Source organism: Psammomys obesus, unplaced genomic scaffold (genome assembly GCF_907164565.1).
Source record: "Psammomys obesus unplaced genomic scaffold, mPsaObe1.curated_primary_1811, whole genome shotgun sequence".
In the NCBI taxonomy this organism is placed as follows: domain Eukaryota; kingdom Metazoa; phylum Chordata; class Mammalia; order Rodentia; family Muridae; genus Psammomys; species Psammomys obesus.
Window position 1 is genome coordinate 9471901 of NW_026590809.1, and position 26492 is coordinate 9498392.

The 26492-nt window shown below is 46.9% G+C and overlaps 2 protein-coding genes across 2 annotated transcripts; both read right to left on the reverse strand.

The window, feature by feature from the left end:
* Window positions 1-2646: 2646 nt before the first annotated feature.
* Window positions 2647-3809, reverse strand: C2cd4d (C2 calcium dependent domain containing 4D). The gene has a single exon (XM_055609070.1). The coding sequence runs from the start codon at window positions 3796-3798 to the stop codon at window positions 2773-2775; it is 1026 nt and encodes a 341-aa protein (XP_055465045.1). The 5' UTR covers window positions 3799-3809; the 3' UTR covers window positions 2647-2772.
* Window positions 3810-13166: 9357 nt separating this feature from the next.
* Window positions 13167-18597, reverse strand: Them5 (thioesterase superfamily member 5). Its single transcript, XM_055609000.1, has 6 exons — window positions 18475-18597; window positions 17391-17592; window positions 15823-15961; window positions 14024-14134; window positions 13526-13650; window positions 13167-13216 (listed from the first exon to the last, which is right to left on the reverse strand). Exons 1-6 carry the CDS (start codon window positions 18595-18597, stop codon window positions 13167-13169), a joined length of 750 nt encoding a protein of 249 aa, XP_055464975.1.
* Window positions 18598-26492: the final 7895 nt, after the last annotated feature.

Sequence of the window (26492 nt, forward strand, 5' to 3'; positions counted from 1 at the left end):
TTTTCCACCCCTGTAATATTGCCTCTCTCTTTTCCCTACTTTACTTTAGTTGGTGTCTCATCACCAACTAATTCTTTACTCTTACCTCTTTGTCTTATACCTCGCTTGACTCCTGCTTTTGTCTTCAACACTGTCTCCATTGCCTGGCACCGCATAGACCCTTTGTAGCGTTGGTGGAGGAATGGTTGAATGAAGGTGATCTGACCTATAGGCGTCTTTCCAGATACTTTCAAATCTCCTTGCTCACTAAGGGTGGTTGTGAGAGAACTTGAGGAATATGGTACAGCACAGTGGGGCTGAGTTCACAGGTGCAAAGTGCCAGAATGTGAGATGACTGAGGAATTATCATCCTGGGGAAGAAGAAACCCTTCAAGCTTTTAATACAGAATTTAAAAATTACACTTACTTACACGTGTGTGAGTGGACTCTCCTTCCACCTTGTGGGGCTCTAGGCTTAAACTCAGATTGTCAGGCTTGGCCACAGGTACCTTGCATCTTGTCACCTAGTTCTGTTCTTTATTATCTGTTTAAGGCCCAAGGTCACGCTGAATAACAACTGTACTCTCACCTTATGGTGGTTGCCAGGAGGTGAATGTTTGCATTTCCTGCTATGGGGTTCATCAGGTTGCAATCAGCAGGGACAATTGTTTGGTCAATGCCGCCACCTGGTGGACACCTGGAGCAAGGTTTTTTAGGTGGCGGGAATGTAATCAGTGGAGGAAGAAGGAACTGAAACTCGAGCGTGTGTGTGTGCGCGCGCGCGCGCGCGTGTGCGTGTGTGCACCTACTGAGATTTTTGTTGGGAACAAGCAGGTTAAGCTCTTGTGTGGAGCACAACTGTACCAGGGGAAGTGAGAAAGGCCCACGTGGGAGGAGGAAGAAGCTGGATTGGTCTAGGGCCTGGCATCTATCTGCCGTCCCCCATTCTGGTTTGAGCCAGGAGGAACCAGTTCCCAGGAAGGTAGAGGTAGAGAGAAGGTCACTGCTGACGTCAAGGACTTTCAGGTAGGAGGTAAACACAAGATGACCCACTTTTATCTCAGTGTCTTTTCCCTCATCTTCTGGCATCCCTATAACAGCTCTCATCGTCTGATAGCATCCTTTTTCCCAGCACCTCCAATCCCAAGTAAATCTGGGTACCCAAGCACTACTCTGTGGCTCTCCCTTCCCCCACTGGGTTTTTTTTGGCTGTCCTGGAACTTGCTCTGTAGACTTGAACTCAGGGATCTGCCTGTCTTTGCCTCCTGAGTGTTGGGATTAAAGGTGTTTGCCACCAAGCCTGGCTTTACTGTGTGGTTCTTGACTGCAGCCATTTTTCCTGCTCCTGTGGCCCAGGCACTGGGTGTGGTTGGGACTGGCCAGAGGGAGGCGGGGAGGTTTAAAGGGCACTGGGTATTAGTCTGTGCTCACCTGGCTAACTCTTAAAGTTCAAACATCTCATTAGTCTTTAGGACATATACTTGTCTAAGAGGTAGGAAGGACCAGTTTCCTCTGTGCAGACCAAAGGGACCCTCAGGACAGGGTGGCTTTGTGCTCTGGTTCTCTTGATGGGGGGCTCACTGACGCAAGGGCTCTCTGAAGGTTCAGGATTTTGTTGGATTCAGAGGACCCGTGATTGTTAGTTGTAATTGTCAACTCGACACAGTCTAGAATATCCTGGGAAGAGAGAAGTCTAAACCATGCTGGCCTGTCAGTGGGGGGGTTCTGTTGGTTACAGTTAATTAATGTGGAAGACTTACCCATTGTGCGTGAAACCCCCCTGGGTTTGGGTCCTGGACTGCAAAAGTGGAGAAAGTGAGCTAAGCATTAGAAGCATGAATGCATTGCATTCATTTCTATTATTATTATTAAAGGATAGAGTTTCACTATGTACCCTTGGCTGGCCTGATCTACTTGCTTTGTAGTTCAGGCTGGCTTCAAACCTATAGAGACCTACGTGTCCCTGCCTCCCAAGCACTGAGATTAAAGGCACGAGCCACCATGCTCTGATTATTAATTATTATTATTTTCAGACAGAATTGCTTTGTATAGCCTTGGCTATCCTAGAACTTGCTCTGTAGACCAGGCTGGCCTTGAACTCACAGAGATCTGCCTGCCTCTGCTTCTGGAGTGCTGGAATTAAAGGTGTGAGCCAGCACCACCTGGCGTTATTTTTTAAATTTGTACCTATGTGTTTTTATTTATGTATGTGTATGAACATCTGGCCTCCAGAAGCCAGAAGAGGGCATTGGATTCCCTGTAACTGGAGTCTCACGGGCAATTGTGAGCTTCCTGATGTGGGTGCTGGGAACTGAACCATCTCTCTAGCTCACTCTTTCTGCGCCTGACTGTGGCTGTGACTAGCTGCTTCAAGTCCTGACTTCTCCACAATGATGGATTATCACCTGGAACTGTAAGCCAAATAAACCCTTTCTATAAAAGTAGCTTTGTGTGTGTGTGTGTGGTGGTGGGGGGGGGGCGGGTTAGACAGGATCCTAGGGCCTACTCAGTCTAGGCTTCTTGAAGCAGTGTCTCTTGGGTATGGACCCTAGTCTCTGTTTGTTTAACAAGTGCTTCCAGGGTTCTGAATCTCTTGACCCTCCTGCTCAGGCGAGTGTGGACTGCGCAGAAGAGAGTTGCTGCAAAGCCTAGAGTTTTTGGTGCCCGCTGGGGAGCGCGCAGCTAAAGGCAAACTGATGTTTTTATTAACAAAAATCAATACACGCTGGGCAGGTGGCAAGAATGAGGGCTGCAGACCCAGTGGAAACCTCCGGAGGAAGCCGTGGTGCCAGCCTACAAGCTGAGATGCGCAGGTGCCAGGGAAGACCCTGGGCCTAGACCTCCAGCCAGCGGCGGCAGCAGGGCGACGAGTGGCGTCTCGCACTCTCCCAGCAGCACATCCCGGCGCAGCCCCGCACCCCTGTCCAGCACCTTGGCCCTCAGACTACGGACGGCCAGGTCCGGCGGGCCCAGCCCTTCGAAGAAGAAGTCTTCATTGAAGATGGGGTTGGAGCTGCCCTGGACTACCCGGCTCCGCTGAGCTCGCGGCTGAACGCGCGGCCGCAGCCACAACACCACGCAGCAGCCGCCGCCGCCGCTCCCGGGGCGAGCCCGCGGCCGAGGCAGGCCCTCGGCGCTCACCAGGCGCAGGCGCAGCCGCCCGGGCCCCGCCTGGTACTCGGTGGAAAGGCGCAGCTGTCCGCCGCGGGGCCCCAGGCTCAGCACGCTGTCCTTGGTCGGCCGCAGCTGGCAGCAGAGGAAGTCCAGGTGGAAGAGCGGCGGAGCGCGGCGCGGCGCGTACGGGCTGGTGTCCGCCGAGCTGGCCTCGTCGGGGGACAGAAAGCAGGGCCTGCGCGTGCGCGGGGAGCCGCAAGGCGAGGAGTCGGGCGACGAGGCCGTGTCGCTGTCCGGGGCGCGGCAGAGGCGGAGGTCCGGGGCTGAGACGTGCAGCCGCGGTTGCGCGGGGGGCAGGCCTGCGGCCGCGCCGCGCGGCGCGTGGAACAGGGACTCGCGGCGGCGCGTGTGCGGGCTCTCGGGCAGGAAGGCCCAGCCCTCGCGGCCCGCCAGGTGCGGGAGCGAGCAGGCGACCGGGAGGTTCCGGCCACGCAGGTTGCGGTCCACCCTGGCCTCGGCGCCGCCGGGGTCCCGGAGCCGAGGCGGGATGAAGAACTGCGGGATGCGGTCGGGGGTGAGGATGTTAGGGTTGCAGCGCGAGGGTGAGCCCGGGGTGCGGCGCTTGGGGAGCAGGCCGGAGTGCGCCTGGCGCGCTCCAACCTCTGCAGTCCTCACCCTGTAGCCGGCTTTCTCCAAGAGCCACATGCAGTGGGTGGGGGTAATGAAGCGCAGAGGCGGAGAAGGTCCAAGTCCAGCCTTCCGATTGGGAGCCCTGGACCCAGACGCGCTGAGAGAAGAGAAGAGGATGCGAAGGTCGGTGATGCCGAGAGCGAACACCTAGCTGCCTCCGTGGCCTTGTCCCCACGCTCCTGGGGCATAAGGCTGGTATTTATAAGCAGCTCAAAGGAAGGGTGAAGGCTGGAAACTGGAGAAATGGAGGACAGAACCAGACAGTAAGATTTTCAGATGGAGGGTCTGGAGATGGCTCAGCCGTTAGGAGCACTTGCAGAAGCTTTGGTACCCAGCACCCACATGGTGATTCACAGTTCTCTATAGCTCCAGTTCCAAGGGATCCAACACCCTCCGCTGACCTCTGCAGTTACCAGGCACACACGTGGTGTACACACATACATACGTACATACAGGGAAAACACATATACATAACATAAATACGTCTTAAAAATTTAAAACTATTTTCAGAAGGAGGCCTTGTACAGCCAAGTATATAGACCTTCCTATTGCTAAGGATGTCCTACCCACTTCAGATCTGTAGTCAAAATCATGAACCCAGATACTAATTTCGTCTCATATATATTCTAGCTCTGCAAGTCACCGTGGCCTACGGAGGCCAGCTCCCTCGTCCTGCACCCAGAATCTGGTCTGGGGCCCTGGAAGCGCCTTCCCTGCCCAAGCGCCTTCTGGGCCAGCTTCTCTGAATTGACCTATCCTTGGGCACTAGCCCCACCTAACTCTTGTCTCCTCCCCCAAATCACCGTTTGCCTTCTCAGGTTGCTTCTGAGACTCACTTCTGGTAGCCAGGAACACGCCTAATTGCTGACCCGTGGACACGCAGGGCCAGGGCTAGTCCAAGGAGATTCCTCTCTTTTGGTGAGGCACAGAACCCTTCTCCCCGCTTCTTTACCCCCAGCTTTTCAACCCGGCCGCTTCAGGAGGCTGTAAGGCGAGCCAGGTAGTTGAGTGGTCCCTCCCACTGTCCACTCTTTTTTCCTTAGGAAACTTCAGAGCACAAAGGCACCATTGATTCTCCGCCACCCCCAGTGTGGGCACAGGAAGGCTTCTTTGCAGAGAGCTCAATGCACCCCTGCATGGAGTCACCATGAGCAACGAAAGTACCAATAGTCTGCCAGGGACTCCGAGCCCGTGTCTGGCTCAGTCATGTGCCCAGAGTGTAAACCTTACCTGTGGGTAGCTGCTGGATACCAGCCTCTGGCTTCAGGCCCCAAAGCGTGGAGAGCCCTAAGGGACCAGCTTCTTCTCTAGCTTTCTCCCCCAGCCCAGGCTTTCTGGGAGGAGTTGGCAGGGGCCAGGCTGCCTACGCCTGACTTTTCCTGGATAAACACAGGTCTGTCTCCCTGGCCTTCAATGGTGCTGTCTTAACTCCTTCCTCCAGTCAGAGCCAATTTTCCAGTAGCAGCCTGCAAGACCTGAACACAGGGTGCTAAGGTTGGAAGGGCTGCAGAGAACAGGGACACTGCCATCAGTGGCCAGAGGCTAGCTGTTGTTCCAGCCTCCCCTCGCCCCAACCCTTAGCCTACCCACACATAGCCTATCTTCTGCAAAACCCTCCGTGTTGGGATCCTGTCTTGGCCCCTAATTCTGGGCTCTGGAGCCATCCCAGGAACTCCTCAGCACTGTGGCTTTCAATGACTAGTTTTCTGAATTATACCCACCCTGCCCCGTCTCGTGCTCTCCCCCTCCAAAAAGAGTAGCTAGGCTCAGAATTTCTGGATGTTAAGACACTGAGGGCAGAGGATTCCAACAGTGAGGACCAGCCGACTTATGTCCTCTATCTTTGGCAGACTCAAGGAAGCACAGTTGGCCACTGGGAAGGTGAGATTATCAGTTTTATAGGCACACCTACCACCCTAATTCTCTCAAAGGCAGAAGCTCACTCCTTCCTTTGCATGAGCTATTTTCCTTTTACTCTTTTCCTCACTGGCAACTTTTCTTCTTAATCAGAAGTGCTTCCTGTCCTATCTCACAGTATCCTACCTTTTTCCTTTAGATCTTGGTTAGTCTTTTTTATTTAGGTCAGAGTGAGTAGCCTGGAATTCCCTATTTAGCCCAGGCTAGCCCAGATTAACCTGCCTGGTCCAGCTCCCCAAGTGTGGGGACTACAGGTATAAACCATTATGTGATTATTCTTTAATGCCTTCCCCTTCTCAGGGGACAGTGCTTAGTACAAGCCAGGTGTTCAGCTAGGATTTATAAATGTATGTTATCTATTTGGATGGATATTTAGTCTGCATGTAATCTGTGCATGATGTGTATGTCTGGTGTCCTCAGAAGGCAGAAGAGGGCACCAGATGTCCTGGAGCTGTGAGTCACCACAGCTGGAAACGGAACTTGGGCTCTCTGGAAGAGCAGCAAGTGCTCTTAAATGATGAATCATCTCTCTAGCTCCTCAATCGGGATTTTAAGGTGTAAATGAACACTGTTAAGCAGAAGTAAACTTAAAATGGATTGTCCATCTGTTCTTTGAAAATATATGGCAGGTTCTGAGTTCAATTTCCAGCAACCAAATGGTGGCTCACAACCATCTATACTGGAATCTGATGCTCTCTTCTGCCATCTAGGTGTACATGCAGATAGAGCACTCGTACATAAAGTAAATAAATACAATCTAAAAAAAAAATCTAAATTATACCAGTTGCAGTACTGAGTACACAGAATGGGGAGCTAACAGAGAGACAGAGAGAGAGAGAGAGAGAAACATGTCTGCCACAAGCACAACCCCAAGACAAACAGTGGAATGCAGGATCATGAAACCAGGAAAGCAGTGATTATTTTGTCATCTGATGATATTTGAGGATCATGATTCTTTTGTTGCCCTTGTAACCTCTGACCTTTCATGCCTGAGGCCCATGACTGTACAGTCCTGATGGTTTTTAGGGGTGGGTTGGGTGCCGCAGGCCACAGTTTGGGCAACAGTCATATGGGTTGGAGGTCCTGGCTTTGAAAGGTACCAGTTTTGTCACATGCAATGTACTTTCCTCATGGTAAATAGAGGGGATGTACCTAATTCTCAGAGCTTTATTTATTTAGTTATGTATTTTTTTTTTATTAAACAAGCTATTGAATGGGCATTAGTTAGGCTGACTCCTACCATGAGAAAACAGAAAACCCAATTTAATATGGAGTGATAAGGACAGTTAATAAGATTTAGTTTTATATGTGTACATGTTTTGTCTTCATGTATGCACAATGTGGCTGCAGTGCCAGAGGAAGCTAGAAGAGGGCATTGGGTCATCGGGAACTGGAGTTACAGGTAGTTGTTAACCACCATGTGTGTGTTAGGAACCAAGCCAAGCTCTTCTGCCTTTAATCCAGGAGACAGAGGCACGCAGATTTGTTTTCACGGGCAGCCTGGTATAGAGCAAATTTCAGGTAAAGAAAAGCTTAGGTCCAGGTGTGGTATAGGTCTTTAATCCCAAACAATGAAGGTAAAGTTAGTTTGTAGAAGGAAGCACCCATGTTTGAAAGTGGGTGGCAGAAATAGTGATCTTTATCACAGAAAGATTTGACACAATAGGATATGCCCAACTCTCACGAGAAGTGAGGAAAGGAAAGCTACTTAAGAAAGAAAGATGGATGAGGGTCTGGAGAGATGTCTCAGTGGTTAAGAATATGTACTGCCCTTTCAGAGTTTGATTCCTAGCACCAATATTAGGCGACTCACAACAGGCTATAACTCAGTTCCGGGAGATCTGCTGCCTCTAGCCTCTGTGGTCACCCACACTCAGAGTAGCAATTCTAGGCTCTGGTCTGTCTGGTTGATTATTATCTTAGATTTAGTCTTTCAGGATTCCTATGGCAACAGAAAAATCATTATTTTGGGAGTACAGTTTTGGTTTCTACTACAGAGTCCAAGCCTGCAGGAGCCCCCCCCCCAATTAAAATAAACCAAATCTTTTTTTTTTTTTTAAAGATGGAAGAAAGCAAAGGCAATTTGTATTGAAGAGAGTTGGCTGAATGGGTAAGGAGAAATGGAGCCATGGCCAGAAGGGAAAGGAGAATGAAGAGAGAATTCGTTGTTTTGAGACAGGCTGCCCTTGAATTATTTTGAAATCTCCATGTAGTGGAAGATGACCTTGAGCTTATTTATTTTGTGTGTGAGTGCTATATCTGCATGTACACCTGCAGGCCAGAAGAGGGCACCAGATCACATTATAGCTGGTTGTGAGCCACCGTGTGGTTGCTGGGACTTGAACTCAGGACCTCTGGAAACGCAGACAGTGCTGTTAACCACTGAGCCCATATATATATATATGGTTTTAACACAGATAAACCATATATATATGGTTTTAACACAGATTTAAGTATGGATATCAAGGGAGGGAGAGAGTGCTTAAGAGAAGGGCAGTACACACCATAAAATATGGATGCAGGCTTCACAAGAAAGAGTTGCCCCATCTCTCCTTCTTATACCTCCTCTTTTTCTTCTTTTGGCTTTTTGAGATGGCATTTCTCTGTATAGTCCTGACTGTTTTGGAAGTGGTTCTGTAGACTAGCCTCAGACTCAGAGATCTGAGTGCCTCTGCCTCCCGAGTGCTGGATTTAAAGTAGTGTGCCACTATGTGGGCTTCTTTCTCTTCTTTAATATAAGCGAGATCATATTTTCCAAACATTGCCTTTCAGTTTGGGAGTATTTGAATACCTTTGAGGCCAGACCCCCAATCCCACCTCTGTGGCTCCTCTCTGCCTATATCTTGCTACTGGAAGCCAGCACCAGTATAACTTTGGTAGTCATGTGTTGAATATGGAAGAATGACTGACTCCTGGCCACCACTGTCTAGAGTGAAAAACACCTTCTGTAGACTATATGGGTGAAACGACAGAGACTTAAAGCATTTGACCTTACTATGTCTCATAAGAAAATTCTTTGTGATTTGGCCTTTTGAAACTTTCTTTTTTTTAAAACATTAAGGTATTTTTTTTTTAAATTTTACTTATTTATTTTTATTTTATGTGCATTAGCATGAAGGTGTCAAATCCCTTGGAACTGGAGTTATAGACAGCTGTGAGCTGCCATATGGGTGCTGGGGACTGAACCAGGGTCTTTAGGAAGAACAGACAGTCTTCTTAGCCACTGAGCCATCTCTCCAGCCCCTTGAAACTTTCTTAATCTTGACTTTTTCCCCAAACATTATTTCTCCCCACTGGCCATAATGCAATAACGACTGCCTTCTTCTCTTGCAGCCTGCCCTGGGGAAACCCCCTTTCCTCTCCAGGTTCTGCGGAGACTCAGACATCTCCCAGGTGCCCATTGCCTCCTCTATGCCTCCATTCTACTCCACAGTGAGCATTATCTCTTTAGATACATTCACCAGCACATTGCCTTCTTTCCTCCTGTACCACAGCTCCCACACAGCTTATCTGCCAGCACACCTGGACTGTGCTGGCTGGCTCCCCCATCTTCCTCCCACTTAGGTTCATGCCACTTCAGGTACCGTTTTCCACTAGAGTAGAGTGCTCAGCATGACATGGTCATACATGTACTTGGTCAACTTGGTTCCCAAGGTGTTGGTATAATGTTCTTGTGGAATGTATACAATTTACCCTTGTTCATTCAGTGCTGATTTCCGTACTATCTGGTTTCAATCCAGACATTGCATTGTGGTGTTTATTCTAAGCATCACCTGTCTCAAGTTTGTATAAACATGCGGCCATTTGTTCTCTGTATTGTCAATGAAACAACCAGCCACAGTGCTAACCAATGGAGAGACTAGTGTGGGACATCCTGGTCTGGATGGGAGAAGGAAGTGAGTGGGAGGAGGAGGAGAACAGAGATAGAGGAGAGGACTTGGAACCATGAGGAGAGATGAACCAGACCTGACCTAAGATATGACTAAAAGCAAGTATGTGGGAAAATCTGAATGGGAGGAAACTATGCAGGTTTGGAGGTTTAGGATGGGGTAATTATTTCCCAGAATTGTGCTCTAAGTTAATTAAATCAAATTCTAGTCTCTGTGTGGTGAAAGGGGTATAGAGCTGGTTTAGGAATAACCACTGCTTAACTAAAAGATAAATAATTAATATTAATTACCAACAACACTAAGGTCAGAGGCTTTCCAAATCTACCAGGCTTCTCTTTCATCTGTGCTGCTTTGAGACTCTGTGCCCCCAGAGACTCGTGCTTGGCCCACAGGGAGTGGCACTATTAAAGAGGCATAGCCTTGTTGGAGTAGGTGTGGCCTTGTTGAAGGAAGTTTGTCACTGTGGAGGCCAGCTTTGAGGTCATATATATGTTCAAACTCTGCCCGGTGTGGAACCCACTCTCCTCCTGGCTGCCTTTGGATCAAGCTGTAGAACTCTTGGCTCCTCGCCACCAAGTCCGCCTGCATGATGCCATATTTCCCACCATGATGATAATGGATTGAATCCCTGAAACTGTAAGCCAGCCCCAGTTAAATATTTGCCTTTATAAGAGTTGTCTTGGTCATGGTGTCTCTTCACAGCAATAAAATCCTAACTAATACACCATCCAAGGTTGTGCTTCTCATTTAACAGATGAAGCTGAGGTGCTCTTCTGTCCATTCCCTCAACCCTTTTGCAGTTTTGTGTCCCCATTTTCTGACTTTTGGTCTCAGAGTCACTTTGATGCTATCCTCTGTGTTCTTGATCCATCTCAAAGACCAATTCTTTTTTTTTTATTAGTTATATTTTTTAAACTCTGTATCCCAACTGTAGCCTGCTCCCTCATTCCTTCCCAATCCTACCCTCCCTCCCTCATCTCCTCCCTGCCCCTTTCCAAGTCCACTGATTGGGGAGGACCTCCTCCCCTTTCATCTGACCCTGTTTTATCAGGTATCTTCAGGACTGGCTGCAAAGTCCTCCTCTGTGGCCTAGCAGGACTGCTCCTCCCTTGGGGGGTGGGGAGCTCAAAGAGCCAGTCATTGAGTTCCTGTCAGAAATAGTCCATGTTCCCCTGACTAGGGTAAAACCAATTGGTTACTGAGCTACCACTGGCTACATCTGAGCAGAGGTTCTAGGTTATATCCATACATGGTCCTTGGTGGAGCGTCAGTCTCAGAAAAGACCCCTGTGCCCAGATATATTTGGCCCTCATGGAGCTCCTATCCTCTCCACGTCATACTAACTCCCCCTTTTTTCATATGATTCCCTGCACTCTGCTGATGGTTTGGTTATGAGTCTTAGTATCTGCTTTGATACACTTCTAGGTAGAGTCTTTCAGAGGCCCTCTGCGGTAGGCTCCTGTCCTTTTACTTGTTTTCTCCTATGTCAAAGACAAATTCTTAACCTATTTATAAGTACAGTCAAATTTCTTTTCTTAAAGAACAGTAACAACAATATTCCCAGAAAGAAAAATATATATTTATTTCCTTAGTCTGCATTTTTCATCTAATGTAATCTAGATTTTGCCACCTACTGCCTTCTTCCTTAATGCTGTGCTCCAAAGCCTCCCATCATTTCTAGAATCCTTCCTCCTCGCCTTCTTCATTTCTCTGCTCTTTAGGTCCTTTCTTTTACCTGACTTTAAACTTTCATGTGGCCCAGGGCGGCCTCTGATCTCTGTTCTCCCACCTCGTCCCTTTACTGTCACTCTCTTACTTCCTCTGTACTTTCACTTTCCAGGGGGCCCTCCCCAGCTCCACATCTGAATACCCAGGTTCTGGCTGGTACTTCCTACAGGGTTGGAGTTCCCAGAGAACATCACACCCAAAAGTACCTTGAGCCCACTGTCCACCTCTGCCTCATCCCAGTCAGCATCCCTTCACAGATGTACTCTGTAAAACTGGTGTGAGTCCCGAGCTTCTTTTATTCCCGGAAGTGCTCATATCTATGGGCCTGACCCATGCAGCCTCTACTGTCTCCAGTTCAGAGCCTTGCAGGGGTCTCCTGTCTAATTCTCTACCTTTGGTCATCTTGACTCTTTCCAGATCTCAGAGACATCTTTATAAAAACCAGAAGTTTATGCTATGCATCCTGCCCCCAACCCTTTAAGGGATCCATTTGCCTACAAGGCAGAGTTCAGGCTCCAGAGTGAGAATCCTGAAGCCTCCAATGCCTTCACCTGCCCTGCTGTGTCCTTTCCTACCTCTTGCCATTCAGTCCTTGGGGTTCTGGGAACGCCCTGAGCTCTTTCACACCACGGTGCATCTGCTCTTAGACTGCCCTCTGCTTAGAAGAGCCTCACCCTCCCTCTGACCAGCTGGTGCCACTTGGCTTTCTTCTTGTGGTGCTGGTGATAGAACCCTGGTTGTGTACACGCTAGGCAAGCACCCTACCACTGGGTTTTGTTTCCAGCCCACCAACTCTGCCTCTCTGTGCACATGTGAGTCAGTGTATAGGCCCAAGTGTGTACATATGGAGGCTAGGGTTCTAGCAGTGTGTCTCTTGGTTTTGAGACTGAGCCTCTGGCTAAATCTGGAGCTCACTATTTAGACTAGACTGGCTGGCCAGCAAGCCCCAGGGCATGCTTGTCTTCACCCTGTCCCAGCTGGGGTTCAGAACCTTGTTGCCACTCTCACTGTCTTTCCCGCTATGGGTTCTGGGGATCTAAACTCATGTATTCACATAGCACTTTGCCCACTGAGCCACCTCCCCAGTTCCCTGTTGTTTTAAGACAAGGCCTCACTATAAAGCATAAGATGGTCTTGAACTCAGGATGCTTCTGTTTCACCTTCCCTAGAGCTGGGATTACAGGTGTGTGTCGACACACTATGTAACTTTTGAGTTCAATTCAGTTTAGGCAAAGCTTCCTTCTGATTATCTCCCTTGGTTCAGAGTTAAATGGACTTGGCTCTTTTTTTTTTTTTTTTCTTCAGAATATATGGCTCTTTTGACAGGAACCCAGGAAAGGTGGGAAGATGTTGCTATGATGCTCTGTGCTCCTTCAATGTGACTCTCGAGGCCAGTGACCCTTACTTTCATTGCAGTGTGCCAGGAGCCTCATTCAGTGCCTGGCACTTGGCAGGAACTCTGTAAGTCTCCCCTATTGGTGCTGATGGGAAGAAAACATTTTTAAAAAATTAACTAAAAAGAGTGTAAAAGTTAATTTATTCTATGTGTATGGGTGTTTGGTTTGCATGTAAGGCACTGCATGCATGTCTGCTAATCCATGGAGGCCAGAAGAGTGCATTGAATTCCTTGGAACAGATTGGGCATCAAAGAACAGCTAGTGTTCTTTGCTGAGTCATCTCTGACCCATGGACAATTTTGATTCCAATTACAGAAGGTTTTTGGGCTGATTATGGGGTGGTACAAATGCCTTCTCCCTCATCTGCCACCTGATTCCTGAGGACTCTTTTCTGTTGTGTGGTGGTCCTGGGGAGGCTAAGTCACCATGGTCGACTCAACTGAAGGTGTGGTCATTGCTCCTGGGATGACTCTTCTTCCAGCTGCAGCTGAAGAAAAACACCTGCAAGGAAAGGGTGGGCTGAGTGCTGAGAGCCAGGACCATGAGAACAGCAGCTGCTGAGGGCATGGAATGTTTGCTTCAGATTGCAACCACCTGAAACTGTCCTGTGGCGCAGGTTGGGTAATCCTCACTTAGGAAAACATTCTAGTTTTGTTCTCTTTCTCTTTGTCCATGTCTCTAGCAAGTACCCAACCCTACTCCTGAAGGTGCTGGACCCCAGCTTGGGACTAGGTCATTAGCTCATCTTCCCTCCCATTTGCTGTGGGTTTGGTTGTGACAGGCCCAGGCTGAGGTTGAGGATTTCTTTACCAGAGGATTTGGCATAGACTGTCTGCTTGTCTCTGCTCTGGGCGATGCAGGACATGTAAAGCTTCTGGTCCTCAATCTTTTCTACTTGAATGTCCAGGACAGCCAGAGAGCCCACGGGGATCAAGCTGGAAGAGGAGAGAATCGAGTTCATTTCCCCTCCTGCTCCCACATTGGCCTCCCTCCTCTTTTCACCTCAACTCTGCCTCCAGGACTCATGGGCAGCCCTAGGTTCAGGACTGTTGGCGCCAGGTGCTGAACGGCAGAGGTTGCATCCTGGCCTGGGTCTAGAGATATGCTTGGCTGGGAAAGGAGGAAGATAGGCAGGATCTGCACACTCAACTTGCAGAGCTTACATAACCCCATGTTAAAACAGAACCCAGACATCTGGACTTGCTTTGTAGACCAGGCTGGCCTTGAACTCATATGGATCCACCTGCCTTTGCCTCCCTGGGTTCTGGGATTACAGGCATGTGCCACCACGCCTGGCTCCACACTTACTTTTTGAACCTGATGTTAAGACTTAGTGTGAATAATCCTTCTCCAGCCAGATAGGCGGTTTTAGAAAATGTCTCATCCATCATGGCTACCAGTGACCCTCCATGGGCAAACCTGGGGATCAGGATGGGTAAAACTAGGGTTAGGGCTTCACTGGACTTCCTCTCCATCCTGTACCAAATCCCCCTAGCTTTTCTCTTTCCCCAGAGTCTTCCAAAGATAGGTCTTCTATCCTAGGGAGCCAAATAGGAACAGACACAGAGATACATCCTGTGGGCCTCAGAAGGTCACAAGAAACTGAACTTCTCTCTTTTCACTCCAGCATGTATCAACCACTGATACAACTATTTTATTTCACCAAGAGAATTTTTTTTTCCTCACAAAATTAATAGAGAATATTTTTCTGAACTGTCACCTAATTGCTGGCTGCAGCTGCCACATTTTAGAAGGTTGCATACATTCAAAGCAGTGGAAAAGCCTGAACTTTTTAACTTAGTCTTTCGTTGTTTTGCTTTTTGAGAAATAATCTCACTGCGAAGTCCAGGCTAGCCTTGAACTCATGGCAATCCTGCTTCACCTCTTGAGTTCTGGGACTCAAGAGGTGTGAGGCAGCATGTTTACTTTGATTTAGTCTTTGAAACATGAGCTTGGGCTGTCTCTCACCACATCAGTCACTCAGCCAATGCTGGACCTACGGTTTCAAGGCAGGTTAATTATGACTTATCAAAGGGCCAGCAAGGTAGGCACCTGAGCAATACTGCCCGGAAGACGTAAGAGCCCACTTCAGTGTGATGCCACATGCACTCACTTTACTTCGAGTATATAGAACACTCATTATCACTTATGTAAACTGACCTCCATGACAAGCCTTTGTCACCATTGGTTAGGCTAGGAGAAAATATTGAGGCATCCTAAGATAATACGTAAACAGTACAAAACAGATCTGGGTATTGAAAGTACGTACAATTCGTCATAGACCCAGGCCAGATATTTTTCTGACCCGTCAAGGCTGCAGTGGGGTTCCCAGGCCCTCTCCTCCTGGGAGAGGTAGCACACCACCTGGCTGGACCCCTACTTATACCATTCATTACCTATGTGTTTTTGAACAACCTGCTGAACCACTATAAACCTTCATTTTCTCAGCAGGCATTGTGAATAAAAAGAATCACTATCTCATTGATTAAGTTCACCCCAAATCTCACCCACACTTCTGGGCACCTGCCTTCATCGCTGTGAAGAGAAAATGAACTGGTGCCAAAGAACTCCAAACCTGCCCTTGCCTTGTGTTCCCTGGCCAGACAAAGGATATGTTTGCAAAATGGTGATTCTGTAGAGCAGTTCCTAGCCAATGGGCAATTCCCCCTACACCCAGTGCCTGAGACCTAGCGGATATTAAGCTCTTCTCTGTACTCTGTCTGGCTGCTGACTGGACTCAGTGTCAGATCATTGCTCTCTCTCTATTTTTTTAATAGCTCCCCATACCTCTGAATGAAACTCATGCACGAATCTCTACCCTGTCTCCCTGAGGATATCTTTTTCACACGGGAAGGGATCCTTGGCCTCTCAGGACTCTTCTTTCTGGAACATTCTGAGGCTTCAATAAGGGGGTTCTTCATATATGCATAGCGGAGCCTGGACATGCTAACCCAGATTGTCCTTCCAGACCCAACACTGAAAAGTTGAAACCCAGTTTCTTATATCCCATTTTAGGTCTTTAGAGACTCCAAGGTCTGGTGGATTCTGGACCCACCCTGCTGAGCCAAGCCTGGGAAACATCCACGCTGGCCTGTCTGAGGCCTTACCCTGGTGGCCCCTCCAGGTAGGGGCCTGGCTGGAAAAGACAGACTGACTTCTTCTCAAATGGGTGGAAAAAGATGACATATTCAAAGCCTTGTCCTTCCAGTTGGATGCATCGGGTGAAGATGCGCCAGTCCTGTTTGTCTGGTGGAGAGATGACAGTTTGAAGCAAAGATACTTCAGGGCATAGGGATCTGTCAGGACAAGCAAAAGAGAAGAGAGAGAAACAGAAGACACCCAGACTTTGTTGTTAGGGAGGCCTTCCATTGGGGGGGGGGCAGTGCAAAACATGGTTCTTGTCTTCAGAGAGCCTGTATCTTGGGGAAACAAACAGTCATGGCTCCCCAGCTGGGGTTGAAGGCAAGATTGGGAGTAGGCAAGTATTCTACCAACTGAGGCTGAGCCATTTCCTCAGCCTGAAAATAAGGTGGTTTTTTTTTTTTTTTTTTTTTTTTTTTTTGGTGGTTTTTCAAGACAGATTTCTCTGGGTAGCCCTGGATGTCTTGGAACTGTCATTCTTGTAGACCAGGCTGGCCAGAGATCCACCTGTTTCTGCTTCCCAATAGCTGGAATTAATGGTATGTACTAGCATGCATGCCTTGATGCCTCTGCTTGGTCTGTACCATGAGTTCAAAGGTCACCTACTAGCTATATCACTCATTCATCACTGAGCAGCAACCATGTGTGTGAGTGAAAAAAAAAAAGACACAGACAGGCAGAGGGGCAGATGGATGGACGGACGGACACACACACACACACACACACACACACACACACACACACACACGGCGGGAGGTGGGGTGAAGGTGGCAGCTCTGTCAATCAGATCTTCTGTGTGTCTTATAATGCCTTCTTGCATGCTGAAGCCTGCAGTGGAAAAGGGAGGCTGGGAAGGAAGGTTTGGGACAGAGCCTAGCTGAGGGGAGAGCCGCTGGTGAGGTGCCAGAAAAGGCAGCCCCGCAGCCTCCCCCTGGCAGCTCTCCAGCCAGACTTCAGCTGGGAGCAACCTGGGTGTGCCCCCTTCAGAGGGAGGTGAAGGAGGCAGCAGAGAGAGCAGTGCAGATGCACGCTTCTGTCCACAGCTGGTCTGCAGTAGAGGGAGGGGGCAGCAGGAGGAGCCTCCCGGCTGAGAACTGGAGGGGGCCAGTGATTTTTCTTTCTGAATGTCTTGATTATTTTTTTTGTAATAATTATTGGGGAATTTCATACATGTATTTTGATCATATTCACCCTCTCCCCCTTGGAGAAAAATTCTTACTGTGTTTTCCTAGGTGGCTTTGCAGACCATATTCGCCTGCGTCTGCCTTCTGGGTGCTGGAATTTGTGTGCCAGCATGGCTAGCCTTCCTGAATGTTTTCAAACCAGAGAAAGGCAGCAGGCTGAACTGACGGAGGGTTTCAGGCAGGGACCCCCTCTGTGTGTGTGTCTGTATGTGGGGGGAGGTGGGGAGGTGTGTGTAGAGGGGAGTGTGTGTGTGTGTGTGAGGTGTGTGTGTGTGTGTGTGTGTGTGTGTGTGTGTGTGTATGGATGTGTATACATGTACACTCCTGTACTCTTTCAGACCTGGTCTTACCTGAGGCAGCTACCAGCCCCGACGGGAGCTTAAGCCCTTGGATATGCTCTCTGTTGGATTTGAAGGAGGGTAGTTTAATCCAGCTGCCTGACTTGGATTTCTCCAGAAATTCTTGGTAGAGGCTCAGCATATCTGGACACCAGGTGGCATTGGGAAGGGCATAATCCTTCAAATCTGACTTCTTTGGGCAGAATCTTGCAACCTAGGCAGGAAGAGTAGGGTGACGTCTTGGAAGGTAGAATATATTCTTGGGCTGTGAGACCATGATTTGGTCTGTTTCTGGGTTTAGGGTTTTTCAGTTTTGTCTGCTTGAGTGTTAGCCCCGAGGGAAAGTGCCCATTTTCCTTGTGGGGGCATGGGGATGTCTGTGAATGAGAGGCCTGGGGGTGTTAAAGAACAATGAAGTGGGTTTGTTTGGGATGGAGCTGGGGGTTAGCCATTGCAGCCGAGCTGTGCAGAGGTGCAGCATTGTCACTGAGAGGCTCCTTGAAATGGAGAGCTGGTACCAGTCCCAGTGAAAAGGTGGGGAAACTGGGGAACTATGATTTAAGGTTGTCACACTTGGGAGAGAGAGATGGTTAGGCCTGACACTGTTTTCCTGAGGGGCATGCCCACAGCTGGTGAGAAATATTTATTAGACCCTCACTACAGGGGCTAGTCAACTTATGAGCCTGCCTGGCAGCTCCTTTGACATGCTTTCCGGTTCCAAGGAAGTATAATATCATGGCCAAGTCAGGGACAATGTATTTATCTGCCAGATGTCATGTATTAGTCACTTCTGTGGGTAATAAGCAAGCCGATTGCCAAACCCACAGATAGGGCCTCTGTCTGGGAATATTCCACTTAGCTGTTTCAGTGTGAACTCTATGAGAATTGCCAATGGCCACATAGGATTTGGACCAGTATTTGTCCTATTACATTTGGTTTGGGATATGGCTTATGTAGTAAGTACCCCAAAGGATTTTCCTTTTGCCAAACCAAACAGCTCCTTATCATCCCGGATATGAGGCAGAAAAAAAAAATGATTTAGGATGCTCAAGCCCTTAGAGAGGAAGGGAGCTCATCCCACTGCCTGGGAACTTACCAGGGAATCTGTTGAGGATCCAAATGCTGAGGCCTGTTGGAGTCCCGGCAGGATTTGAAGGTTTCTGGGGAGAGCTTTGTTGTGAACAAGTCTTGCCACCCGCTGGAAGCCTGTCTTCATCATGGTTGAGTGCCAGGATCTGGGCTTTGCTTGGATAAAAGTGCCTGACTCCGGAGGAGGACGAGTGAGCACCAGGCAGCCTCACTTGGACTGTGATTAAATCACCTCCCACCAGGCGCTCTTAACAAAAGGTTTCTTGTAGCAGGGAGCTCCCCTGAAGGTGGGATGACTGTGCAAGACTGGGTTGGGCTGCTACAACACCTATAGGTGCTCCGGGCCTTCGGCTGGTCCCAGGGCCCTGCCCAGTGTTGGGGGAAGGGTAGATGCTGCTTGAGAATGAATGGGTAGGAGAATCGGCCCATGCACAGACAAGTAGTGTGGGGAACCCAGAGTCCCAGAGAGCCATCCTAGGTTTCTGGGACAGGAGTCAAGAAAATATCCAGAGAGATCTCCTTAGAGTCAAGATCAGATTTCTGCACAAGCCACATGCTCTGCCCCAGCCCTTTCCCTACCTCCAGATGCTGACAGGTATCTGACTGAGAGCACTGTCTGTGACTCGCTAGCTCATAGACTCCCAGGTGCCCAGATTTCTCACCTGGGGAAATCTGCAGGCTCCAGCACATCAAAAGGCTGTGGATGCCCACAAATCCTGCTCCTCATCCCCCTTCCCTGATGCCTGCTGGGAAATCAGAGACCCTGACTGCTGTCTCATGTTGTGAACACCTCTTCTTCCTTCAGAGACCTAAGGAGGGATCCCCACTTCTGCCTTCTGAGCAGAGTCCTCAGAGCTCCTACCATTCTGTTTCTGTCAGTCTGTCCATGGCAAATAACACTTCAAAAAAACTCCATGCTCTCAACAGTCTGTCTCACTGTTCCTCTTGAATCCCGCCTCTGAGAACTTGCACCCATCTCCCTCAGTAGAAGAATGTTGATGAAGCATTTTTGGCATGGGCTCTGCAGCATAATTTTGAAAGTTCTGATATGATCACAGCCTTAGACACCTTCCTCTTATGTGCTGGGTAAGAGTTTACACAGGGAGGCGTCTTCTTGCTGGTTCTTGGCTAGTGATAGGAGTTGGTGTGGGGTGGGAGTGCAGAAGATGGCTGAGAGATGCCTAGCAAGGGACCCTGTGTACCTCTCCAGGGAGAGGATGAAAGCAGCAGAGTACAGAGATTGAGGTGCTAGATGCATGTGTTACAGGAAACCCACCAGAGATGACCACACAGATACAATTTATAGCCAATTGAAAGTCTTTATTCCAGCTGGTTGGTACTGCCCTAAGGTATTTGGAGACCCAAGTGTTGCCTTGAGCATTTATACCAAGGAGCTTTTTAAAAGCAAAAACCACCTCCTGGTATCTCTCTCAGTGCCTGCAGGGGGAGGTTTGCACAAGCAAGAAGTTTAACAGAATGCAAGGTTATGCATTGTATTTTTGTTGTTGTTATTTCTTTTCCTCTCCCTTCTTTCCTTCCCCTCTTTCTTTTATTAAGACAGGATCTTGCTATATACTGCAGGTTTGAACTCATGATCCTCTTTTTACAGCTTCCCAAGAGCTAGGATTACAGGTGTGTACTATTAGACCCAGAAAAACTTCCAGCTTTCAACAAAAAGTTCTGGTTTTAAACTTCTTAAAATAAAAAAGGTTCTAGAAACCAAAACAGCTGGGCATGGGAAGGAGGGGCAGGCAGAACTCTGTGTGTTTGAGGCCAGCCTGTTTTACAGCATGAGTCCAGGACAGCCAGGACTACATAGAGAAACCCTGTCTTAAAAGCCCAGGGAGGGGGGGGGACCAGAACAGTACAAACATAGGTTAATGGCGGGCGATGATATTTTGGCTGGTCCTGAAAGATCAAAGTGATTTTTTATGTATTGTAAAGGTTTGTCTCATTACCAACCAGGGCCATTTTCTCAGCCACACAAAATACCAACAATGGAGAAAATAGGTTTCAGGAAAGAGTTTACTTGAATGGATCCCACAGGATTTAATGCTTGCCATGTTGGATTTGGTCAAGTCTGCTGTGTAGAATTTGCCAATTAGCATGGTGCAAAAACTCCCTCCACAGCTGATTTTAAGTCATTGGCTTGACTGCACATCTGGACAGCAGGGTGCACAGTCAGTTTTGGTGAGTTGTGGGAACCGGCTGGTGAAGGTGACACCACTGCATTGATCAAGGTCTCACAGCAGGTTCAGCAGATTAACCTTTGCCCAAGATCTGAACTCACTTCTACTTTAGTATGTTTTGGATCCTTGTCTCTTCAAGGATCATTAATGGTTAGGACTTAGTCTCCTCAGCCTATCCATTTAAAAATTTTGTTATTTTTATTTATGTCCATGTATTTTCGAGGCTGTCCTATTTACTGGAACTGGACTTATAGACAGTTGTGAGCTGGCATGTGGGTGCTGGAAATTGAACCCTGGTCCATTTGAAAGAGCGGCTAGTGCTCTTAACCACTGAGCCATCTCTCTAGCCCCACAGCCTCTCAAAAAAAAAAATGCATAGGGCATTTTGTTGTCCCTCAAAAAAATGCATAGGGTATTTAATAACCAAGAATAAACAAAAAAAATTATCAACATTTCTAGAAACCTAGCCAAGTCTACTTCATCTTGGGTGGCTAAGGAAGCCCCCCTCAAGTAAATCTGAACCCAGGACAGTGTTCCCCTGATGTGGGCTGGCTCTGTGATGTGGGATTCCCAGCACTTTGGAGAGATTCTGTCTGGGATGACCCCCTACCTAGTCTTTCTGGATAAGGAATAAACTTTTCAGAATCCATTGCTAGGCAAGGGCTGTACCCTCTAGAACTGGGTTTGATCAGGTCTGATTCTGAAGCCCTGACTCTTTTTTTTTGGATGCTTTACTGATGTCTTGTAAAACAGCTTTGTTTTGTAAATTTATATTCTCCCTATAAAACAGCTAAGTTAGGAATTTTGTATCCTTTCTGCACCCAGCAAAATCCTTACCACACGTTTCTTCTGGTAGAGTTGTTTTTGTCACTGACTTAAAACACACCTCATTGTAGTCAGTGTTATTAGTGAGCTGTGACATTTTCATGTTTAAATAGGATATTGTTGTTGTTGTTTTAATATGAAGAACTAGATATAAGACTCCAGGTTTTGTGCCATTCAGTCACCTGGACCCTTAAGCTTAACTATGGTACCTAATCTACACAGAACTAACAGGCATTCTCTTAGTTAATTTAAGATTTAAATTAGGATTATTTATTATGTTTCTTCCTTCCCTGCTGAATCCCAGTCTTCAGGTAAAGTTGAACTAAGTAGTTTAAAACATGTTAGGAATAAGCACACTTTGAAAGATGTTTTCTAGCCCTGAATTTTAGGACACTGGACACTAAATTTGGAATACACTAACTATTGAGAACAAAATTTGGAGCTTAAGAAAGGGATTATTGGGGCCTTTATGATATAGGAGAATCACATCTTAAACACTGTAAACAGAATACTTTCTTCTGCCTGCTGGGTGTGAAAATTCTCTGGGAAGATCTTTTACAAAGACCATTTTTTAAAACGTAATTTACCTACTTAATATAAGTGTCCTTAAACACATAGGTAAACCTCCAAAACCTGTTTGTCTATGTATTTAGAAAATACACAAGAATCTTTATCAGACTTAAAATATAAACTAAACAAAAACTAAAATCATCCCAGCCTGGATACAAGTCCTGAGTTCATAACTCCTGAATGTGTGTTCCTGGAGTCTTATGAGGCGTCTTATAAGCTTATAAGACGGCTTATTTTCCTCTCAACCTATGGCTAACTTCCATGCTTGTGCCAAGACGGGTCCACTCTTACCTGAACTATGGATCTGAGGCCAGCTGCCCTGTAGTAGTTGAGCTTTATAAAGCTGGTGGGCTCCCATGGGTACTGTAAAGGGACCACAATGGCCCAGTTCCCCTCAGGAGATATAACGACATATTGTAGACCCAGATATCAAGTCTGTGAATTTGTAAAGAACACTTGACCAGAGCCTTTGTCCTTGTCTCAGGGTCTGTTTGCTTGCCCACATCAAGATAAAATGTGAAAAATAGACTCATTTCTGGTTTTGGCCGAAATTGAAGTCTTTAACCTTCCCCATGGTACTATCAGAATTTATAGAAAGGATTCAGTAGTTCTTAGGGAATATCCTCTGTAGACTGAGCTGTGTATCTCAGTGAGTTGAGCAGGGAGGTAAGTTACTATTCCACTTTTTGTTTTTTGTTTTTCTAGTTGCATCCTTCTGGCACTGTGGGTTAGGTAGTATCTTTTCTAAATCTGTGAAACACTCAGAGGTTAGCACAATGTCATCTATGTGACAAAATGTTTGGTGATGGTGGGTCTGAAGACACATCACTGACCATTCCAAGAATGTGTCAACATGAATTCAGCAGCTATAGGATACCACAACAAAACAGAACACCAGCATGGTCGAGGACATCAGGAGCAGCTCCATTTGTTTAAATGGATCATTTCCTCCAGCGAGCTGTGCAGAGCTTGACAAGGTGAGCAGGAGGCACAACCTTTATCTATCTGTAACAGTTTACTGTCATCCTCCAGGAGACACCACCTTCCTCACTCAGGAGCAGTTCGGGAGGTCAGCTGTGCACCTTTCTGTTTCAAGGTCTTGCAGCTTGCACTGCCTACCTAGCTAGAGGCTGAGGAGGGGCTGAGGAGAAGGAAGACTGCTCCTACCTGCTCCTGCCCACCACACCCACTGTACGTGCCACACCTGTGCCAGCTCTGAATCCCTCACAAAACCACCACTTAGTCTGTAAAAAGAGACTATACTATATTATTATAAATAAGACGATCCATTTTAAAAATTAATTTTAAACTTTTCTCAATTTTAAACCTTGTAAATTGCAGCCTTTGAGCATTGCAGATCATGTATAGAGCCACTGTGAAGACATCCGGTGCTGTGGTGGTTTGAAGGAGAATGGCTCCTTCATATGTTTGCATGGTCGGTCCCCAGTTAGTAGAAAACTGCTTGGGATGTATTGGAAAGTCTGGCCTTGTTGGAGGACTGTGTCACTGGGGGTGGGTTTGAGGTTCCAAAAGCCCAGGTCAGATGTCTCTCTCTGCCTGTGGATCAGGATGTAACACTTTCAGCTACCGCTCTAGCACCGTGCCTGTCTGCTCCCTGCCATGATGAGCATAGACTAAGACTCTGAAATTGGAGGCCAGTCCCCAATTAAATGCTTGCTTTTATAAGAGTTGCCTTGGTCATGGTGTCTCTTCATAGCAATACAACAGTGACTAAGACAAATGCCACACTTTAATTCTAAAGTCTATACTCTCCCGTATAGTTTGAATTTAAAGATTATAAAAATTGATTTATTATAAAAAGGCCAAGAATAATCAGTTAAACTTTTATTCTCATGCTACCCATTACAGCCAAAAAGCACTAAACACTTTTGTATCAGAAAGATGACCACCCTCACAAAAAAGACTACATTCAGATGTGATTCAAACTCAGTGAGAGAAAGGGTGCTCAGGTCTCTTGCAGACCATATTAGAGTTTGATAAAGTCAAAGCACTGTCAGGTTACAGGGCCTGATAGACATTGAGGTCTAACCAGGCACATGATTCTGTGGGAGAAGGAAAACAGCAAGTTCTTTCTTTGTAGGTGAACTCAAGTGGCTGAAATTTTAGGAACAATTCTTTTAAATTTTTTTTTAATTTTTATTATTAGTTACATTTTATTAACTCTGTATCCCAGCTGTATCCTGCTCCCCCATTCCCTCTTAACCCACCCTCCCTCCCTCATCTTCTCTCTGCCCCTTTCCAAGTCCACTGATTGGGGAGGACCTCCTCCCCTTTCATCTGACCCTGTTTTATCAGGTATCTTCAGGACTGGCTGCAAAGTCCTCCTCTGTGGCCTAGCAGGACTGCTCCTCCCTTGGGGGGTGGGGAGGTCAAAGAGCCAGTCATTGAGTTCCTGTCAGAAATAGTCCCTGTTCCCCTGACTAGGGTAAAACCAATTGGTTACTGAGCTACCACTGACTACATCTGAGCAGAGGTTCTAGGTTATATCCATACATGGTCCTTGGTGGAGTGTCAGTCTCAGAAAAGACCCCTGTGCCCAGATATATTTGGCCCTTGTGGAGCTCCTATTCTCTCCACATCATACTAACTCCCCCTTCTTTCATGTGATTCCCTGCACTCTGCTGATGGTTTGGTTATGAGTCTTAGTATCTGCTTTGATACACTGCTAGGTAGAGTCTTTCAGAGGCCCTCTGCGGTAGGCTCCTGTCCTGTTACGTGTTTTCTCCTATGTCCAATGCTCATCCCATTTGTCTTTCTAAGTGAGGATTGATCATCTTACCCCCAGTCTTCTTTCTTGTTTATCTTCTTTAGGTGTATAGATTTCATTATGTTTATCATATCTTATAGGTCTATATAAGTGAGTATATACCATGTGTGTCTCTCTCCTGGGATACCTCACTCAGAACGATCTTTTCTAGATCCCACCATTTGCCTGCAAATTTCATAATTTCCTCGTTTTTGATTGCTGAGTAGTATTCCATTGTGTAAAAACACCACAATTTCTGTATCCAGTCCTCTGTTGATGGACATCTGGGTTGTTTCTAGGTTATGGCTATTACAAATAAAGCTGCTACAAACATGGTTGAGCAAATGTCCTTGTTGTGTACTTGAGCAAATTTTGGGTATATACCTAGGAGTGGTATAGCTGGATCTTGAGGAAGCACTATTCCTAATTGTCTGAGAAAGCGCCAGATTGATTTCCAAAGTGGTTGTACCAGTTTCTTTTAATGATAGTACGTGAGATAAAATTTTACTGAAGAGAAGGAGGTTTATAAAAGCAAGTCTATCAAGATTTCTGTTTTAGTTAGGGTTATTATTACTATGATGAAACACCATGACCAAAGCAATTTGGGGAGGAGGAGGCAGCTTACAATTCCACATCACTATTCACTATTGAAGGATGTTAGGGCAGGAACTCAAACAGGGAAGGAACCTGGATGCAGGAGGAGTTGATGCAGAAGCCATAAAGGGGTGATTTTTACTTGCTTGCTCACCTGGCATTTTTAGAGAAACCAGGACCACCATCCCAGGTGTGGAACCACCCATAAGAAATTGAGCCCTCTCCATCCAGTACTCATTAAGAAAATTCCCCATAGGCCTGCCTACAGCCCAATTTTATGGAGGCATTTTCTCAGTTGAGTCTCCTTCCTCTCTGATTATTCTAGACTGTGTCAAGTTGACATAAAACTAGGCAGCACAGACCCACTAACTCTTCACACTCCATGCCCTTCCCACTCTCCGCTTACACTGAAACTAGCCTGCTCACACAGAGGATGCAGTCTTTCACTGTGTAGCTGACTGGCAAACTCTAGGCACTCTTAAGTAGCCCTATTGTCTGCACACTCACCACACAGTTTCTATCAGATGTCTGCTTAGTTTTGATTTTAAATAGAATTTCATTTCTGCCCTAAAGTTAATGCATCCTCCAGTGACTATTTTACCCAGACTTAATTCAAGGGTGAATCTTCAGCTAGTTTCTTAATAATTAAAAAAGAAGGCCTAGAGTTGACGGCTATAAATGACTGACCTATATATATTACACTAATTGCATTTTTTGAGCACTAAAAGTACAGAATAAAACTCTTCTACTTGCACTCTTGTACTATACTATATCAAATACTTAGATTTCTAATAAAAAAAAATCTGTGTTTCTAAACCAAGGCTTTTCATAGCAGTTTTTCCATGAAAACAGATTTTTGTCTGTTATAAACTCTTGAAAATAAGGGATTCTTCTAGGAGCATTCAAAGATCTTTAGTGTTTAGAATGTTTTGAGGTCATAGGGTAGAAGTGGTTAGACTAGCGAATGTATATAGATGCTGGGGTGGGGTGTAGAATGTTGTGAGGTCATGGGTTGTGATAAAACAAGAAAATGTATAATGGTAGTCGAACTTAGCAAAGAAATAAAGATGAGCATCGTTC